The sequence below is a fragment of the Plectropomus leopardus genome, chromosome 14 (assembly GCF_026936395.1).
Source record: "Plectropomus leopardus strain MGB_pleo_1.0 chromosome 14, ASM2693639v1, whole genome shotgun sequence".
NCBI classification, from domain to species: domain Eukaryota; kingdom Metazoa; phylum Chordata; class Actinopteri; order Perciformes; family Serranidae; genus Plectropomus; species Plectropomus leopardus.
Genome location: NC_142189.1, coordinates 23,779,153 through 23,799,813, shown reverse-complemented (window position 1 = coordinate 23,799,813; position 20,661 = coordinate 23,779,153). Strand labels below are relative to the sequence as shown.

The 20,661-nt window shown below is 39.9% G+C and overlaps 1 protein-coding gene across 6 annotated transcripts in view; it reads right to left on the bottom strand.

Moving 5' to 3' along the window:
* ralgapa2 (Ral GTPase activating protein catalytic subunit alpha 2) overlaps positions 1-20,661 on the bottom strand; it is a 119,221-nt gene that overhangs the window by 69,229 nt on the left and 29,331 nt on the right. For 4 of the 6 annotated variants that reach the window (XM_088087083.1, XM_088087081.1, XM_088087079.1 and 1 more), the window contains exons 4-22: positions 19,056-19,113; positions 16,657-16,700; positions 16,347-16,527; positions 16,057-16,172; positions 14,161-14,299; positions 12,536-12,744; positions 11,590-11,835; positions 11,162-11,341; positions 10,004-10,138; positions 9,412-9,560; positions 9,185-9,296; positions 8,559-8,796; positions 7,373-7,552; positions 4,282-4,428; positions 3,741-3,863; positions 2,697-2,782; positions 2,505-2,595; positions 2,141-2,314; positions 600-776 (exon numbers count right to left, since the gene is read on the bottom strand). In XM_088087083.1, coding sequence (XP_087943209.1) covers positions 600-776; positions 2,141-2,314; positions 2,505-2,595; positions 2,697-2,782; positions 3,741-3,863; positions 4,282-4,428; positions 7,373-7,552; positions 8,559-8,796; positions 9,185-9,296; positions 9,412-9,560; positions 10,004-10,138; positions 11,162-11,341; positions 11,590-11,835; positions 12,536-12,744; positions 14,161-14,299; positions 16,057-16,172; positions 16,347-16,527; positions 16,657-16,700; positions 19,056-19,113 — 2,785 coding nt within the window. The remainder of the gene's footprint in view (positions 1-599; positions 777-2,140; positions 2,315-2,504; positions 2,596-2,696; positions 2,783-3,740; positions 3,864-4,281; positions 4,429-7,372; positions 7,553-8,558; positions 8,797-9,184; positions 9,297-9,411; positions 9,561-10,003; positions 10,139-11,161; positions 11,342-11,589; positions 11,836-12,535; positions 12,745-14,160; positions 14,300-16,056; positions 16,173-16,346; positions 16,528-16,656; positions 16,701-19,055; positions 19,114-20,661) is intronic. The other 2 variants (XM_088087082.1, XM_088087080.1) reach the window with 2 other exon arrangements.

The following is a 20,661-nucleotide window of genomic DNA, read 5'->3' as shown; positions in this document are numbered from 1 at the left end:
AAGGTGAGCGTACATTAGCAGGTGCTGTGCTAGCTCCCCGTCTCCTATATGCTATACAGTACTGAAGAAACACTGATTTGTACTGTGAAACAGCTTTCTTCTGTGGATACCTTGGCTAATAGTAAATACCTCCCGAACATGTGGATCGGTAATAAAGTGAGAACACATTTGTAGGTGGTCGGCAAGCAGGCTGTCTGCAATGTGCCAAAAAGCATTGGAAAAACACTAAATTGCAACTTGAAACTACTTTAATCATTGTTTTTGCCAGTTTTAGTGCCCTGGTACGTTTCTTTTGGAGAGGAAGAAACCTCTGCAGATAATTCGGCTCTAGGTAAAAACCTCCTGAACAATGAACGCTGCAGGCATCGTAACCGTGAGAGCTTCAGCTGGTCGCAATCTATAATCCTCACTGCGACATGCCATCAAATCCCCCTAAATCTGACACACTAGACCTTTAAATGAGTAATGACAGGAACAAAAACAAACATGGATAAATGTAATGTAAGCAAAGGAAGTCAAGGTAAGGCTGAAAAATACAGAGCATGGAGAGTCAATGGTAAATGAGGACTATATGATGAGTAGCAGCTAGGGAGCAGTACCCAAGTGGTGGGGCATGTGTAAGACAGACTGATGCATGGTGTCGTCCAGGGGGCACTCCCGCGGGCACTCTGTGTGCACCAGCAGGGCTGGTGAGGAGGGCGGGTTCTGGGGGTAGTGGTAGTGGTTGTGGTGGTGGGACGGGGGTGCAGAGTGGGGAGGGTGGGCACACTCAGGACCTAAAAACGACAAGGGGCAAGGGATAAAATTGGGTTTGAGGAGGGGAGCACAGGGGGACAGGAAGGGTGACAACTTCATGATGATCACAATGTAGGACAGCACAAAACAAAGGTCACGTGCAAGGGTGGAAGGGGAACAACAGTCTCCATCAGTAATGATGAAGGGGGTGAACTAAAAGATGCAGGGTTTAATGTAGATCGACCTTGAATATTTTCTCATGAAAATAAAAATAAATGCCATTGACAAATATTACAATTCTGTTTCAATCACTGTAGATCGATAGATAGATATTTTTGCGAAAACTGATGTGGATCCAGGTTTCATTGGGTTAAATGGCTTTGGCAGAGAGGTACTGTGACAGATTTTGACAAACTGATCAAGTTTCCCTCCCAGGTCACTCTACCTGGCTGCGACTAATTCATCCGGAGTGAGGTAATTGGAGGCATCAAAACCCCAGCAAGAGGGGACACATCTCACATGAACTCACAGAACCGCTGAACTCTTTGAACTCATTTTCGCTCAACCATACATATCAAAGAGTTTGTTTACAGTGATTTTGTTTTAATTCACAACAGGGCTACATTCTACAGGTGTACAGCTTATCCTTAACAGCTTAATACTGATGCCTCTTTATGGCCTACATAAGTAAACAAGGCCATCAGTGAAAAGACTGTCTATTTCTATATAGTTCTTCTTAATGCCTGGGTCTGATTCCCTGTGTTATTAGACAAAACAATTTATGGCATGCAGATCGGTAGAGCCTATAATTAGATTTTCCCAGGCAAAGTTTCACAGAGATTGGTATGTGCACCAGTTTACAGGGAGATATTTTTCTTTCTTTTTGTTATTATTTTTTTTATTTTTATGTTATGTTATGTGTTTATGCCTTATACTGGCACAGGATCAGTGAAGAGAGAAAAAATTTGGGCATTTGAAAAAATCCAAAACTATACATGAATTTGCCCTCTGCCTCCTAGAAAGGTATTTAATATGTCTTTTATCTTATTCAAGAAATACATTGCGTGATGTGGTTTTATTAAAAAATAAACTGCATCTTTCTTTCACTTGCTTCCAAAACAAATGCACGCCGTAGCCAGATCAAGATCTTCATGACACAAGGTGGTGGTGCTCATGGGAAATGCATTTTGGGATACTTTGTAGCTACTCTCCAAAGGGGTCACCAATATCAACACAAAATTACAGTTCCTTGTAGCTGCTATAAACTCAGGGTCAGCCTATGTACCCTGATGGGTGCCTGATTTTTTTCCCAAACAGACTGAAGTTGGTCGTAAAATACTTACACATCTGGAATGAACAGACAGACAAACATTTTTTAGGTGCTCAGGTTGAGTTGTTCCAGTACCTGCTAACGCCTCATTGTGGCTGAGCAGCAGACTCCCCTGGCTCTGGGGGTCTGTCGTCACGTCCATGTGGGCTGATTGCGTGGACTGAGTGTCAGCTTCCTCATCAAAGGCCTGCCAGGTGACCTCGGCTTCATTGAGGTAGCCGTTGGACGTCTCACTGCTTATACTCTCACCTAAGTAGAGCAGGTGAATGAGGTGGATAAAGGACATAAAAAGTGTAAAAAGTTAATACAGGCATTGGCTGGAACCTATTGGCTTTGTAAGGAAAAGTAAAAACTCACGTGAAACATATAAATTAAACTACAAATACACAGGCACAGAGATGATCATTTTACAGAAAATATTACTGATGTAATCTCTAACTTTTTTCTCTGAGCTTGGGTCTTGTGTGGTTGGTGTGTCCCTCAGTGTTGCACTCTGTCTCAGCTGGACTGCTGCTGCGACGTATGAGGATCTAGAAATATAGAAACAAACATTTAAGAAGAGAAACTTCTATGGAAAAATCTGATTTAATTACTCTGGCATAATACCATAATACAAGATGATTTTTCTCACCACTGGTGGCTCGTTGCTCTCTCTCCTCCCGTCAGACGTCCTGCTGTCAGAGCCACAGGAAGTAGGGGAGTATTCTCTCTTCTGGGCTAAAGTGCAAAGGGGAATATTATAAAGAGGCAGAGAAAACAAAATTAAGTTATCTTTCAAAGTTTGAATCACTTCCCTGCTACCTTCATGCTCATGAGTTTAATTCTTTGAAATCTGGAGGGACATCACTTTTTTGGTGCTGCTTTTGGATGCCTTTCACAATTACGTAAACCTTAAAACTCAAAGCAAATTAGTGCAATTTCTTTCCAAAACATGGGAAAAAATTCAATGAGCAACTTATTAAAAACATTTCACGAACTGCAAGGAATTAATCAATTTGGAAAATCTATAAAATCTATAAAACTATATAACTATATTTATAATTATCATAAGCATATTTCAAATTATGTTTCACAATTATTGGTATTATTTTTACATTCCTTTCTTTTTTCTAATTTTTAAGTAATTTATTTGTACTTTTTAATATTTTCTTGCTAATTTTTGGGTCATCTCTTCTTTCATTACTCATTGCCTTCTTCCCATGTTTTTGAAAGAAAACAAGCCAATTTGCTCAGGTGTTAAAGGGCTAAATGTTACATTTCTTATATAAAACAGCAGATGTCACATCTCAAAAAATGCACAATATTGCAATATATATTTATAAAATGATTACTTTTGATTCCCAAGTCGCAGTCACTTACTATGGCCTTCACATCTTTCACATATGACCAAATCTCTGAATATGAGGGGTTTAACAAACATTGATAGATTTTGTTAGAGAATGAAAGGATAGTTATTGTATTGGTTTGTAAGAAATTGTAAAGGGTGTTATTAATGAAATGGCAACTCAACTGGCAAATGATTTTGATTCTTTTTATCAAGTTAACTGATGGCTTACATGTAGCTCAGCTGAATCTCTTCTTATTATAATTCCAACGTGAGGCCATAAGTGCAATTTCAGTCAAGATCAGAGATGAAACGTGGGGAATCAAAACCAAAGTTTGTGTTTGTGCGTACCTGGTAGAGTGTCAGACAGTTGTTGGGTGATGTCAGAGGTGCTGCTGCTACGTGGCAAAGGACTATCTCCGCCTCCGAGCTCCTCCTCTCCCCCACATTCTGACAGCTGACACTCTTCCACATCTGACAGATAGGAGAGAGGAAGACGTATATTCAGGCAAAGTCATGAGAACCAAACAGAAACAATAACACCTTTAAACGAAAACACACCGACATACGTCATTTGTTACCCACGACTCAGTAAAGGTGATTTGACACATTCACGAGAATGCTGGAGAGAAATTAGGACATGCACACATGCAGAGGTGATGCAGACACTCTTGTTATAGACTGTATTTCTAGACATTGCGGGGCTGCCCAAGAGAATTTTACATTTTTCAATAAGCACAAGTAAGTTTTAAGTTCCTGTTAGAACATTAATCTTTCTGCTCCAGATACTGTCGCCACAGACACAGAAACTGACAGCATATCACAGATAGAGACAGATGGATGGAAACGCGCGGAGGTCACAAACACATGCAGCTCTCAGAACACACTTTACCTGAGAGTCTGTGAGAGCAAGCAGAGTTACCAGAAGAGATACCAGGCAAGAAAGAGCTCACAGTGTGGAGCAGCATAGGAACGCTTTTAGCAGTGGGCAAAGCCTCGCACAGATGAACACAGTTGCTGATGGACTGGCTTCGCTTAGCTTCCATCATGGAGGGAGAAAGGAGAGGAAAGAGAAGAAAGAGAGTGGAAACAGAAAAGAGGTAAAGGGAAGAAGACAGAATTCAATTACAGTAAAGTACAGAGAGCTACAGAAGTGCTTCAATTAATAAAAACATTCCTGATCTGGAAAACAGAGTAAGTAGAGCACATCAGATCCAGAGTTTGACCTTTATATGGTCAATACAGTGTACAGTGAGATAACTATGAGAGAAAATTCCAGAAAAAATTACATCTGTGTCTCTGACAAAGAATTGTAATTAACATTCATACAGAGGAGAAAAAGAAAAAAAACAAACTTGGACAGAAGTCACTGAAACTGTAGATTAACAATAAGTCAGTTGCATGTATTTCTGTAAGATGAGGCATCACAATGACATATGTTTAGACTGACAAAGAATGCTGATATTGATATTGGATACAATAAATGAATAGGAAAAAGAAGAAGAAGAAAAAGAAATAAAGAAACCTGAACCTTAAACCTGAAACAGATATGCGTTGTTAAGAAGATACCACATGTATTATTTATTAGAAAACTATTAACAGAAAAATGTCAGGACTGTACTTCAGATTATTTCTGATTACAAGAATAAGAGACTGACTTTAAAAGTAAAAAGTACATTATCATTACCGGATACAGGATAAGTATTCGGCTCAACACTATCAGTCACACAGCATTTATAGCCTTAAGTACGCTGCCACCTAGGGGTGATCTCATTACACTACAAAGCAGTCACAGTGAAAGATCATACCAGCTACTAGAAGAAAAGAAAAGAATAATAAGTATTGGCTAAAATACGCTCAGCAATCAGTATTGGTGGAAAAAAATGATCAGGGAATCCCTAATTCTAAATTTAACTTATATAGCATGTTAGCAGACAAAATACAAAACGTTTAACACAGGGAAAGCAAAGTTAACACAAAACAGCACCACAATTAAATAAAATCTAGCAAATGAGATCACAGATAATGAAATAACATAAAATACTCAAAAATAAGATAAAAACAGTATTTGCCTATGTTTTCCCTTTTTACTATTAAAAAGCTTTAAATAAAGGATCACTTTAAAGTTTTAATACCGGACATGTAGCAATATTGCTCTACCAAATAACATAACTTAAAAGTGTCACATACTTTAAATTTTTTTATTTTTTTATTATTTAACTTCTTTATTGACTTTTCATTACAAATGCAAATGCACAACTAGTGTGTAAATATAAGCATTGCAAACAAGATTAAGTCAACATTTTAAGAAAAATAAAGCAAACTTGACAATAACAAGCAAAAGAATATTTTTAATTTATTGACCAAAAAGCCTGCGCTAAGAAATAAAGAATAGGGTGAGTTTGTTTTTTAATTGAGATGCTTTGCCTAAATGGCACCGAAACATAGAAAAACTATATATATATATATATATATATATATATATATATATATATATAGATAGATAGATAGATAGATAGATAGATAGATATAATTATTATCATTAAGAGTTATAAATAAATTATATAATATTATGAAACTGCAATTTAGTTTAAAGGTATACCATCTGAGCGATAGCTGAGTGAGAACTGGTTCAACTGGGTCTCTGTAGTTGTAGAGGCTTAATGAGCAGCATAATTAAATATCCAGCCTTTTCCCCCATTATCAAGACATGATCTCTGAACAATATTAGTTTGTATTTGCATGCAGAAGTGGAGCCAAGTTTTGACAGTTGTCAATGCTGAGGCATTGGCCGTTGTGTCTGGATAGCACTTCAGGCTTAATCTCAAAGAGAGCAATGAAAGAGGACAGTTCTATTCTCTGCTTTCAGCACACTTTAATTACGCCTTTCAGTGAGAGAGATACATCGTCTCTGCTACAGCCCGCCACTGCTTCCCATTTATGCATATTAATGAGCATTAATTACACTCTTAATGAAACTATCAAAAACTGCCGTGCAATTGATGTGTGGGCCCTCTCTTGAGGAGTAGGGAGGAGGGCTGCCAGGCCTTTGAAGATCAATGTGGGAGAAATCCAATTAGGCCAAAGAAAGGGAAGGGAATTTGAAGCGGTAGTGTTTAATGTCCATCTTTGCTTGCACGCGGATACAAATAAACAGACTTACAGAGAAGGTGCATAAACATGCACATGAGACGCATAATAGATGTGTCAATGCGCACACACACACGCGCGCACGCGCACACGCATCTTCTAAGACTTCATCCTTCAGGCACAAATACATCTGCTCCTAGCTCAACAAGCTCATCATTTTAGTGCGTTGGTGGTAATTGGGGAGGCGGAAGGCCAGGAAAGGAAAAGGGATCGTCCCCGTCTTTTATCCACCACATTAAGATTCTGTCTAGACAAAATTAAGACATGCAAGACAGGCACTGCAGCTAGTAACTACTCTACTGCCTCCCAGCTCAACTTATAATTAGCCTGCCACATTCCCATCAGATAAGGGGTGTTTGCGGTGTCTGAATTGAGCTAATGACAATGAGTGTCCAAAGCTGGCCTTTGACATGCCGTCGGGGGGGATTGTGCTGTATGCCTGCAATCGAGCTGACATGGAAACATGTTGACACTGGCCAGTGACATGTGAGGGGGAACAATGGGGGCCATCTGCTGGCCTCTTTGTCTTTGGTGTTGGGCCTTTCAACGACACCTGGGCTAGTGTACACACGGACCTGTCTGGAGGCTTTCACACGCAATCAATATGTCTGATAAACCCTGTGGTCCGACGCCGTGTTACCAAAGCTTATCAGTGCTGTTGTTGCTGGCCCACACAAAGCCAGTGGATTAATACAGTGTTATTATATAGAATATTATATAAATATGGAGGGTCATAAAGCCCCCTCTTTGTATTTTATTTTTAACAGCTTTTATTGTATAGTAATATGCAGTTTATACTACAATAATGTTATCACTACATTACAAGTACTTACCGGAGGCCTTCTGTCTGACGTTGTTACGGGCTGTCTCTACACCGGGGGCTCCTGACGTTGTGGCAGAGCGAATCCTCATGGGCTCCTGAACTCCTGGCCCGCTCTGCTCCCCTTGGTTCCTCCAACTCAGTGAGAAGGAACGTGCAACAGCTGCTGCCTTCTGGGAGTCCTGGATCACACCTGACATGCAGAGAACAACCCTTTCTGAGTACTGAGGTGTCAGTGTACATTTTTTATTAATTTTAAATTTTATATTTGGATGTAGCACCACAAAGCTCTCCTGACTAGCGAGACATTTCACTGTAGCTTTTAGCAACACAGAGTGACTTAAAGTATAAATGTGGTTATGGTATTATAGACCTTAAAAAACATGTCCTTTGAATGATAACTCCCCACACTGTCAAAATCAACGTATGCCCATTTCCTTAAACTTGCATGTAGTGTGGGTATCTAAACTAGCATGAGCTCATTGTCAAGTACACACTTTGTTACAGTGTTTTATGTTGTGGCTATATTAATGGATAGGCACTTAAATTCACTGTGTGTCGTTAAGAGGCAACTCAATAAAATAGGTTACAAAATATATTGATAATTGCGGATGGCTACTGACTGCTACTGCAGAAAACAAAACAGTTATCTTCTTCCTGTTTTGGTTGCAAGCCTTTATTTTTCCTGGAGATCATACCCAAAGGCAGACAGAATAGCAAGTGGAAATGAGGCTTTCAGGGAATCAATATAATGGCCAGTGGTGTCATTATTCTACAGCTATTAGGTTGTGCAATCATCCTTTATTTTTTAATGATAGGTTAAGGCAAAACAACCTGTCTAATTCCACTTTAGATACAGAGCAGGGTCGTTGCAGAAGCGTAAGGTCGACCTTCTGGTCCCCCCTACGTTAATGCAGTTAGCTCTGTCGGCAACGTTGATGTTGTTATTACTAAGTGTTTGGCAAAAATGAAATCCAAATCTATATAAGTGATGTTAAATGCAATATTTTGCAGCTTAGATTTAAAAACTTCACAATACAACTGATATATATATATACCAACTCAAGCTTTTTTGCTCTGAGTGAATCTAAGTACCCTCTTTTTGGGTAGACAATAGTAAGTAAATTTAAAATCTTTTTTCACCCAAATTCTAGCCATTCCAATTCCCATTTCCACCCCCCACCATTTCTCCCCCTCACCACGTCCTCTCTGCTTCTTCTCCTTCTGCTCGCTGAGTTTGTCCAGAGGCAGGCTGGCCATGTCCAGGCTGTAAACGGAGCGTGCCAGCACAGCCGTCAGCGAGTCCATGATGCTGGCCCACTCTGTCACCAGCTCCTCCCAGCAGGTAAGAGAGGACAACACTGCCAGCAGCTCGTCCCATAGCTCCCGGGAGATAAAGACGCACAGGTTGGCTCGCACCCACGCCACAATGATGGTCTGAATGCGAGAGAAGACAAGGAAAAAATCAGCATTGACAGACAGGGTTGCTGCTCTGAATCTCACCTGCTGATAAGATGTGACAGCAGAATTATGACACCGATACGTTTAATTTGGTATAGTATCTCCTTGGCTTTTTGTCAACGACCGATCCATCCAAGACACACACACACACCCCGAGCACATATAAGTACCTCAGCAACAACTTATGGTGGTAACTCATAAAGGAAATTGCACAAAACTGTGCACATTCAACATTTAGAAATAGCAATGTACTAAAGTGACACATTACTGAAAGCAGGTATGATGACATACCCATACCCGTATCACTTATTTGTTTCCCTGATATGAATAAAAATGCAAATCGAGGCACCACCTATAGACATACCCTAAAAAGTATAGATGCTAAACTTTCAGCAAAGTTGTCTTTTCTTTGGTTTTCCTGCGGCCTCTTCATCACTGCTTCTGTGACCCTCAGCAGCACCTGCAGCATCTGCTCCCTGCAGAACACACACAGAGTAAACAGGAAAAGGTGAAGTGATAAAGAATCAGATAAAAACTAGATGACATTCAAGAGATAGACAGAAATAACTGTTGTGTGTGTATCTAACTGACCATGTCTGTGTATTCATCGTGTGCTCCATGATCATGTGCCGGTAGATGCTGAGAACACCTTTGCACACCTCCACCTGGTTATCCAGTAGTTTAGCTACATCCTGGCACGGCTCCAGCAGGAAAACATTGGATGAGTTGGTCAGGAACACCTACATACACAGAGGTGTGTGAAGACACAGTAAATGGAAAGAATAGCAAAATAAAGTCCATCCATGCATTTTTTGTAACCGCTTATAAACCTCTTAAAAGGTGGTTGGGGCTCTGGAGTTGATTCCAGCTGGCATTGGGCGAGAGAAGGGGTACGCCCTGGACTGGTCGGCAGACTATCACAGGCTGACGCATTTAGACAAATTACCAGGTCAAACCTAATGGTGGTTTTGGGCAATTTAAAGTCACCAATTAACCTAACCTGCATGTTTTCGAACTGTGAGAGGAAGCCAGAGAACCCAGAGAAAAAACAAAGAACACAGAGGAACATTCAAATTCCACACAGAAGAGTTGCGGCCCATGAAGACGTACAGTAAGTATTTCTGATTCTAATGACTGAATGCTGTGATTTCAGGATTAAAACATGCTTAACGTGGACACCGACCTGTAGTGTGGGCTGGATACCAGCCTTGATGTCCCTGTTCTGCTCCTCAGTGAGAAAACCCCGACTGATGGCGCTGCTGAATGAGTAAGTCCTGCCCCAGCTGGACGACCGTCTGTGGCCGTGACTCTCTGCCATCTGTTGAGAAAAAAAAAAAAGACACGTCAGTCAACTGCTCAATAGACATAAGCTAAGATATTGAGACTAGGGCTGTACCGGATACTTTAAAGCTGCATTTATGAAGTTAACATTCAAATTCTAAATCCACAATTGAATGCTGTACATCTGTTTTTTTTCTTTTATGTTTATTAAATCTGTTCAAACTCTGTATTTCTGCACAGCTGCAGATAAAGATGAGGCTACTTTAATGTTACTATTACACTATTTGTAGAATTGAATTCCAGTGGAGGCTGCGCAGAATTTTTTTTCCAACTCATGTGAGCCAAACATTTCCAATAACTCCAGAGAGTGCGTGATATTCATTAAAGAAAGCTGATTTTATGAAAAAGACTAATTTGTTTAATCTGATGAATCACTGTATTCAAATTGAGGAATTTTTTTCAAGGAAATTTTTTGTGAGATGGGTGGCGGTGATGACATTGTAACATATGACAACATTCAAGCTTCATTCCAAAACCTTAATCCAAGCTTCAAATCTAAAAAAGCGACGTTAAAGTGCTACTTAATTCAGATGCTTCTCTCGTGATAGAAAATAGCTCTTATGTTTGAATAGATCAAACATCCTGTCGGTCATAACTTGTTTATCTGTGCTGCTTTGAGACAACCGTAGCGAGGATATTTTATCTTATGACTTGAGGTGTGTCATGTCAGTCAAATTTAAGTTTGAATCACACACATTTTAAGAAATACTTTAAACGAAATATTACTACTACGTATATTTCAGTCTGCAACAAAACTCTACAATTTATTGTACGATTTAGTTTAAATCGAAGCATCTAAAATGTGTTCTTTTTGTAATCTGTAGTAAGTGTGTTGTTGTGTGTTCTGATCCCTAGCTTTCAAGAGATTTCCATGTTATTGGCTTCTGTCAGAAAAACACTATGCCACACTACCCATTATTTTGGACCCTTTCACTACATTAAATACATATATGTTTGTGCTAAATGTTTTTGAATTGGCTGTCTGTATCAAAGTTTTTACCTGTACGTGCATGCTGTTAGTCTCTGTGCTGAGTATCTGCTCAGAGCGGTCCACCTCATCTTCCTGAGTAGTTTTCTCTGGCTCTGTCATGAAGCTGGGCTTCTCCTGCAGAATCCACTTCCTGTACACTTTGATCACCTTCCTAGTTGCTGATGCCTCGCAGGATGGCAGCAGGAAGGCCTTAGGAGGAAGAACGTAAAATTTTAATTTGAACTATTAAAGTATTATGATTTATTTAAGTATTATGGATGTTTTTCAAAGGCAGCCTGGCGGTGGGAGGGATGTTTACATTATGTTAACAAACAGCCAGCAGATGGCAGCATAGTGTAAGTTATCACAGCATCACCATCCAGTGAAAACTATACCTGCAATATAATTATTTTTTACAGCATGATGTAAAGAAATATTGCTTGTTGACCACACTGTACCTGGTGGAAGACCTCGTTGACAAAATTCACATTGTCTCTGGTGGACAGCAGGATGGCATGAACCATGTCATAGACGTAGCGGTGCTCCTCCTCAATGCTACACAAACTGGAATCGCTGTGCCGTCGATCTGACAGCGTGCTGCTGTTGGAGTGGCTCTTCTCAGGCTCCCCCGCTGGCCCATTTGCATCCCCATCTGATGTCTTATCCTTCTCCTTCTCCTGGCTGCTACTGCCTGCAGTGACAGTCTGGGAAACCACAGAGAGAGTCCTTTGTATGCTATAGGGCTGCTTCTGCACAGGTAAATCATTGAATGCTTAAATCTCATTGGCTGGACATTTTTCGTGGATTAGTTGTGTATAATGGTCATTTATATGGGGGATGAACTACTGTATAAATTTTTACTGTGAAATGATTCTCACCTCCATACATACAAATAAGATCCATTTTGGATGTAATTTCCCTCTTTTTCTACTGATATTGTCACTCCATTAACTGTCATGTTAAGGCAAAATGCCCACAAAGGAATACATGAGAAATCTACAGTAATGTACATTAATAACACTAAACTGTTTTCAGGACTTCAGGGGGGTTGTAGACAGGGATGGTAGAGGTTTATTTGATTGTGGACACTGACTTGTGTTTGGGCTCAGAAACAGTGGTCTGCAACTGCATTCCTCTTGATGAAATTGCATCCATATGTTTGCTCCAAATTTTACTCCAAAAATCATTAGTAGTAAACCTCACAACTTTCACAACCAATATGTACTAAGGTAATTTAAAGGAGTTTGCATGAGAACGTAATATTGTAACTCGAGCTTAACTTGGCTCACAACTCCTGAAACCCTGTTCTCTGTGAAATAGTTGATACCATTAATGATACATGTGTCTGCATATTTTTGTGCCTACATCCACCATCCTCAGTGACAGAATGACTGTCATGCTCACCTGGATGAGTTTGGGAATGACCTCGGTGCCGTTCTTGGCGCTCTGCGCCGTGGCAGCACTGCTGACGTACTTCTTCTCCAGGAAGAAGGTGACCAGCCAGGTGATGAAGGCCACTCGGGGTGCCAGGTACTGGTCCCTGGTGCAGAAGGTGCTCTCATTGTTCCGCGTCACTGGCACATACAAGGGTTTTGGTCTGTGGTGGGGGAGGTCTAATTGAGAAAAACAAGGACAAAAGGAGAAGAGCAAGAGAGAAAGACAAAGAGAAAAAGATTAAATGTCAACTCCAGATGTCTCGCTGAAAGAAGTTTTTTTTCTCCAGCTGAATCAAAATTTGTTCAGTGAGTGAAAGCTTCAAGAACTGAACAAGCAGCACATTGTTTATCATAATCAAAATATTTTAGAGCTCACGTGTTGTACTTATTTGTTTTTAGAATCTGTTGCTTTGGAATCCCTTATCAAAACACACACACAAATCATATATAAACGACCCATAAACAAAAAATGTTGTTTTTGAAAACCCACATTTTAATTATAGTATCTTTAAGAACTGAAAAGCCTTCAGTACTTAGTAAGTAAGTACGTAGGTACAAGTAAGTACAAGGATACAAGAGGTTTATCATAAATTAATTAATTCCAGCTTGTTGGTATTATTTTGCACTTGACACCGAAAGAGAAGCCTGTTTCTGTTAAAATCTGCCCACATTTTGATGCAATGACTGGTGATGTCTTCTACTCTTACTGGACTGTTGCTCAGATGAATTTTTGTCTCTTTCTGCCCTTTCAGTTATCAGTCTGGTTGAACCACTCTACAGCATTTTTTACTCCATGAACAAAGGACGGCTTTTTCGCAAACCCCTTACGCAAAATAACATCTATTTGTAAAAATGATATTCTGTAATTTAAAAGCATGAAAGACCATTCAAATATAGCTTTACATGCTCCACCCACCATAACACCATTTAAGACCAAGTGTCCCCTTATTGCAATGGCAGTGCCTCCCCCAGCAGAACAATGCACCATGTCACACCTGAAAAGTGCTCAGGAAAGGCCAAAGGAACATGACAAAGAGCTCAAGGCATCAACATGGCCTCCAAGTTCCCTGGATAACAATTGGATCAAGCATCTGTGGGATGTGCTGGGACCTCATCTCACAACCCACAGGACTAAAAGGTCCCACTGCCAACACCCTGGTACCAGACACCACAGGAGTTCCCGTGTCCATGCCTTGATAGTTCAGAGCCAAGTTAGATTGGGGGTACCACTGGGATACCAGCTTGTCCCACGAATGCTCAATCTGATTAGGATTTGCAAAATTTTGAGGTTAAGAAGATGCTTTAAGCTCTGTGTCACATTCCTCAGGCCATTCCTGAGCAGTTTTTGCAGTGTGGCATGGCGCATTGTCCTGCAAGGGGTGCCACTACAATCAGGGAGTACTTTATTTGCCACGTTGTTTGGGTTGGTGGTGCATGTGAGGTGGCATCTACATGAATGCTAAGACCCCTAGTATTCCAGGAGAACATTGCATTCTAACAAGATCAGTGTTATTCACTTCACTTGCCAGCGGTTTTAATGTTTTGGCTAATCTGCTGATATACACACACAACATATACAATATATCAGCTTACCCAATAAAGGCTTGTAGAGATTTGTAAGCTTGGTGAAGGAGGGGAATAGATGTGGAAGGTAGTACTTCTTGAACAGGCTGAAAAGAAACCTGAAGCCAGTGTCCTGGTTCTCTTTGTTCCTCCATTCTAAACTGGATGCCTGGCAGACAGAGCACAAAAGGCAGACAAGGTCAGGCTACAGGGAGAGGAGATGGTTCCAGCATCACTCAGAAAGCAACAGTATATTGTTTGCAACACAATAGTTTGAAGGTTCCTCTAACAAATGGTACACAAAAGGAAAATTGTTTGGGCTGGGTACACATAAGATTTACAGACTCAAACTTTACAAACTTAACAACTGATATTATATGTTGTTTTTCATGTTACCGTAGTATGAGAAACCGTGTAGTATATGTATGTAGTAGAGTATCTGAGAACTCATGTCAACAGCATGACCATGACAAAAGATAGACTGTGGAATACTTTCATGTACAGGTTGATGTATTTTTGCCATGATTGTCATTGTTCGCTCAGATTGGTTCTTTTGAAGTACTGTCTTACTGACAAAAAGGACAAATAATGATGCGTTCACATGAAATCCAGCAGACAGTAGAGCGGCAACACCCCCTAAATGGCACGGGAAAAAAAATCTGACAGAATGGCCGGTAGGCAAAATATTATATGCTTGACAATATATTGCTATGGTAATGTGTCAAAAAATTAGAATAAATGTATGGATTAAATTATTTTGTGTCTATTATTTTATGTAATTCTAGTAGCAATTTACATTGCCATAGAAAGAAGTTTTCTCTTCATATTCTGTTAAAAACTTAAAATGATTGTTAAATTCCGTCCAAAACATGAAACAAGAAAGTTAAAGAAAGCCGTATCTCTGCTTTTTTGCAGCTGTGGGTCAGGTGGTAGAGTGTGTCAAAAGATCAGCAGTTGGTTCCTCCAGTCCATGTGTCAAAGTGTCCTTCGGCAAGATACTAAACCCCAAATTGCTCCTGATGTTCTGCGACTACTCGTGAAAGATTAGTAGAAAGTAGCGTGCTGTTGTACAGTAGCCTGTGTGTGAAAGGGTGAATGTGCCGTGTAGTGTAAAAGAGCTAGGAATTATCGGAAGACTAGAAAGACGACATGCCAGTTAGAGTTAGGTAGATTCTGTGTTTTCCGGTCTAGTGCACAAGCTTAAACCGGTTAGATTTTGTGCAAACCGGCTGAACCGACAATTATCATTCTGACACAATCTGACAAATTAAAAAGTAGCCCACATCAGAAATCTGTGCCGATGGCATCAAAGCACTAAATACAAATCATATTGCATTAATAATAAACAATATGATAATGTGATTAACACAATACTACGTTTAGAAATGGCTGCCACTAGTGTTTGACAGGGGGGATGAGCAGCCACACTCTGTTCATTTCTTTTTGGGGGTGACGAGACAAGAGTTACATTCTTAAGAAAAATACAACTGCACCAATACAGCAACATTTTGGATTTAAAGATGATAAGAGAGATGTCTTATGTGGCTGCAGATGATGCAGCGCAGTCATTTTAAGCTAAACTTTTGTCAAATGCTGTGTTTCTATGTATTGCTATTTATCACTCACTTTGAAGGCGGCACGATGGACGAGGAACAGCTGATTCATGAAGTTGAAATGAGGAATTATCTACACGATACCTCCTTACTTCACTATAACAACCTAAAAAGGATGGCGTCTGGCTTGAGAAAGATTGCCAGAGAGCTGACAGTTTTTGGCGAGGTAATAACAAGCTCGGCTCTTGCTGTTGACCACATTGTATATGTACATATACTCTAATTCCAATTCAAGTTCATTTATCATGAACCACATTGTACCCGATGATCTGGCAAAAATTCTATAGTCTCTCCTCGCATTATTACTTATTACCTGAATGACCATGTACTTGAGCAGGGTTTCAAGGATGTAACAGGTCTGGTCGTCCGCAACCTTTTCTCCTACCACAGCCGGAACCAGCGGAGTAATCTCCTCTGGCACCACCTTGGCTGCTCAGATCAGCAAACAAAAAGAGTTAGGTGTAGAAAAGCAAGTGTTCCCCACTAAAAAGAAACCTACACAATCCGATATCAGTTTCACCTTAATGACCATCCTCATCACAACATAGGCTCTATCAATGTCTCACAGTCTATGTCTTTATTCACAAATGTGGAAACATTCACCATCAGGGGGGTTGGAGAAGGGGTTATAAATGATGGTGTCGAGGGTGCAGGGCCCTCGGGAGGAGGGCACAGCAGGGAATCCCGGCACCAGACAGGCAAAGATAAGGAACTGCTCCTCAGCACAGTTGTCCCTCAGGGCCTGCAGCCACAGCAGGAAGAGACGGATCCCCTCACAGCGGATCTAGACAGGAGGAGATTGGGAAACATTAACGGATACACAAAAGATTAGTGCTGTAATTCATCATGTGGCTAGAAGATGGTGATTTTTCATAATCTTGTGGCAATAACAACAATGAAAAACAGCACTTACCTTAAATGAATTTCCAGTGTGTAGAAGCTTTTTCAGAATAGAACCTGGGACAAATGAAAAAAGTGCGATTGTCAAAGACTTTTGCAATTAAAATATTCAACTGAAGTCTGTTACACAACAAGCAGAGACACAACAAACAGCACGAAGCTGACAGGGAGGGACACGCTTGTCATCTCCACTGAGACAAATTGACCTTGATGGCTGGTCTTGATAAACTAGTGGGAAGGGTGGCATGGCTTCAAATTTTGCTGATGAAAATTAACATCAGTTGGCGGCGACATGCATTCATGAAGGCAATCTGGTTCCGCTGTAATCAAATGAGACATTGCTCTGATTGCTAAATACCTTGGGCGGATAAGGTCTCTGTGTGTGTGTGTGTGTGTGTGTGTGTGTGTGTGTGTGTGTGTGTGTGTGTGTGTGTGTGTGTGTGTGTGTGTGTGTGAGTTGGGACATACTCTCTTGACAATCGCTTGCAATCAGCGCTGTTTTTGTAAGATTCCTGTGGGCTGTGAAGAATTTTAGGCTGGTTCTTAAAGGGAAGAATCAAAGATTAAATTGGGATTATATCAGGGCAAAAGTTAAGACACTAAAGAGGTGTTTAAGTCTTGATCAGGATGGTCCTTAACTTAGTGATCTGACCCTGACATATTTAACTCTTTGAGAGTTGAGAAAAGCTGCTTGATTTCCTTTAAAAAAAAAACCATGAGAAGTACATGAGCAGCAAAAGAAGAAATGACCCAAAAAAATACCAAGAAATTAGTAAAAAATAAAAGGAAATGAGAAAAAGAGAAAATAAAAAAAAGAAAAAAAGAAAGAATAAACAAAAAAGGTACACAGGACTTGGAGAGAGTGCTTTACAAAATATGATCATTCTGTTACATAATTTTAAATGTGGTGTTTTCTCTAGCTTTCTAATTCCAAATCTACTATTTTTTGCAATTTGTGGAACATTTCTTACCAAGTTGCTCTTTGCCCCTTTACCTATGTTTTTGACAGGAATTAAACCAAATTGCTGAGGGTTCAAAGGTTTAAATACTTGTGAAAGATGTCTGAAAGCAGCACAAGAAAAGTGATGTCGTTTCAGGTTTCAAAGAGTTAAAGGTCCAGTGTGTAGGATGTAGAAATGGAATAGAATATAATAAGTATGTTTTCTTTATTGTATAACCTATCTATTGTAACAATAAACACTGAAGGAATTCTGACTGGATGCAATCTGCAATCCTCACTGCTATATGCCACTAAATCCCCCTAAATTTTAAACACTGCTCCTTTAACAGGTGGCTGTGAAGAAGAGTTATTTTAAAAGAACTGCAAAGCTGATGTGTGTGTGTGTGTGTGTGTGTGTGTGTGTGTGTGTGTGTGTGTGTGTGTGTGTATGGTGCTTTAATTGTTCTCCTCTCAGCTGGTTCATCAAAAAAATTCTATGTTGGACACATAAAGAGATCCTTACAAAGGTTTTTGGGCTTTGAACAGATGGAATTATACATAAGCTGACAGAGGATGATAAAAGGATTTTCTTTGTTTTCTTTTTGTCTGTATCAAATGTCTTTGACCTTGCAATCTTCTGCTAAAAAGGACAAAACCACTAAAAGTAATTATGTCATTCCTGACCACCTCAAGGATTTTATCGCGATCCACTGACATACTTTCAGAAATGTGACTGTCCATAGAGTGTGGTAAAAAAATATATATATGTGAAAGAAAAACTCAATTCAATTTAAACCCAGGTATGTCGAGAAGCTATCCATCCACTGCCACACATTCTTCAAAGCAGAAGTACATCGTGAAAGCACAGCATCTTGACCAGTGACACATGAACTGATGAGTGCCAAGAAAAAATTCTATGCAAGTTCAAGAAAAAGCCAAGAGGCAAACTTTAAAAGCCAAGAGGCAGCCTTAAGCCTGTGATGATTTGTTGTCCAATGACTGACAAAATAGGGAATTCGTCTGGGGCGTCCAACCCCAGATGAGTCTTGATATTTGGAATTACAAGCCTGAGGGGGGAAGGCCAATCTCCACCAGTGATCTACGTAGACCTAGACTGTTTAGCTGCCAATGGCTGACAAACAACCGTTATAATTGGGGTTATCGCTTCTTGCAAGGGTTTTCCTTTTTTTTGTGTGGGACTGAAATCATGGCAGCATAATTCAATTACTTATTTGCATTTCAAATGAAGCGCTCATTTGCATTTTCCATTTACATCCCCTTCTAAGACTAATTATTTTCTCTTCATTATAAAAGGCTTAGGCATGGTTGCGGTGACCATTTTTTTGTCCTGAAGTGCATCTTAGAGGTTACAGAAACATAAGGTGGAAAGACACAGACACAGTGTATAACCTCTGTCAGAGGGAACAGAGAGACAAAGCTTTGCATTCAAGGTAGTACAAAGCAATACATACCTATACTGTGAAACTGCCATCGGTTGTAGATTTTCTCAGGCAGATGTTGTAGAATTTTCTGATGAAAATGAAAGAAAAAATTATGATTAGGTACAGTAAGTTGTTAGTTATAAGAGTCTGGCGCATTGATGGCATAATGGCTGCACTGGGGTACACACTTGGGCCCTTTCTCTTCACCACACACCTCATACTTTCCTGAGTAAAAGCATGACAGTAAAGTACAATAGATAAAGTAAAAATAAGCACCAAAGTGAAGTATGTGCAGGGGGTAGGTCAACCTCTCTGCACTGCACACGCTGTAGGGATTAGTTATGATACACTAGTTTAACATAGCTTGCACTGCTCATTCATTTCATTTATTTGGTTGAAATACTCCCAAAAATCACTCTCACCCCTGGTCTCCATTCTGCCTGTAACATTACATCAAGTGATGTCTGATTGAAGATGTTCTTAACTGCGGCTGCACAGATCTATCATTTTTGCTATATGTAACTATGTAGGTATTCATAGATATTAGATACCTCACTGTGTCCCATCCAAAAATATTAAACTTTTCATAGAGAACAGTCAATTTATGTTTATATTAATCATGTTTCCTTTTCAAAGCAAAAAAACCCCTCTGTATACTGAATGAATACTGACGTCTAAATAAAGTATGCAAACACTCATGCCCATCCCTACTTAATAGGAAAGAAACTAAGTAATATTCATGATCAGAATCACTATGTTTTTTAAACCCACAGTTTTACAATATAACATTACTAATGTGGACATAATGCTTAAGTGGGTAATAATAATAGAACAGCACAATTACATTATTTTATTGTAACGCAGCCTTTAAAACCAGGAAAAGACAACATTTATATTACAATATCCAAAATCTCTGATGATATCTTGTCTAATGTCCTGATATTGATATAATATCAAGATATTGTCCTTTTTCTAGTTGCAGCCTTGTTTTCTTTATTTGATCCTAAAATAAAAGAAAGAGGAAACAGCAAGTGACTTTGTAATGGTAAGTGGCAGTGTTTTGCCAAAGCGGTATACACTTAAGGAATGCAGTATCGCTGCCCTTTTCCTCCACTTGGCCCTGCATGTCTGCAGATCCCTGTGACACAGGACAGCACTGAGAAATGTCATCACCTCGCCAACAACCGCTTTACAACTCAATTAGAGCGCCCTAACCTTTCAGCAGCCTATCATTATTCTTGAATGCAGCGACAGGTTAACTGGGTCCCTCTGGAGAGATGGGAAAAAAAGGCAGGGGGGCGGCAGATGTGTGTGCTCGTGCACGCATGGTTAGTTAATAGTCTGTGCACTGTGAGCAACTGATGCCCCAATGGCTCACTTCTCATCAAATCCTAATCACTGACCCAATAAGACTTCATGATTGCAATGTAGAGGTCAAGTCTGTCCTTTACTGCTTTACGTATGCAGCTCTGACCCACTCAAGCAGACAACCAACTCCGGCGGCATGATAAAAAGCTCATCTTGCCCCGGAGAGTGAGAAACAGGCAGGAAAAGGATACAGAGCATGAAAAAAAAAAAAAAAAAAAGTCACAGTCACAGATGCAAAGTGCTTTGACAGTGTCTGAGTGAGGAATGA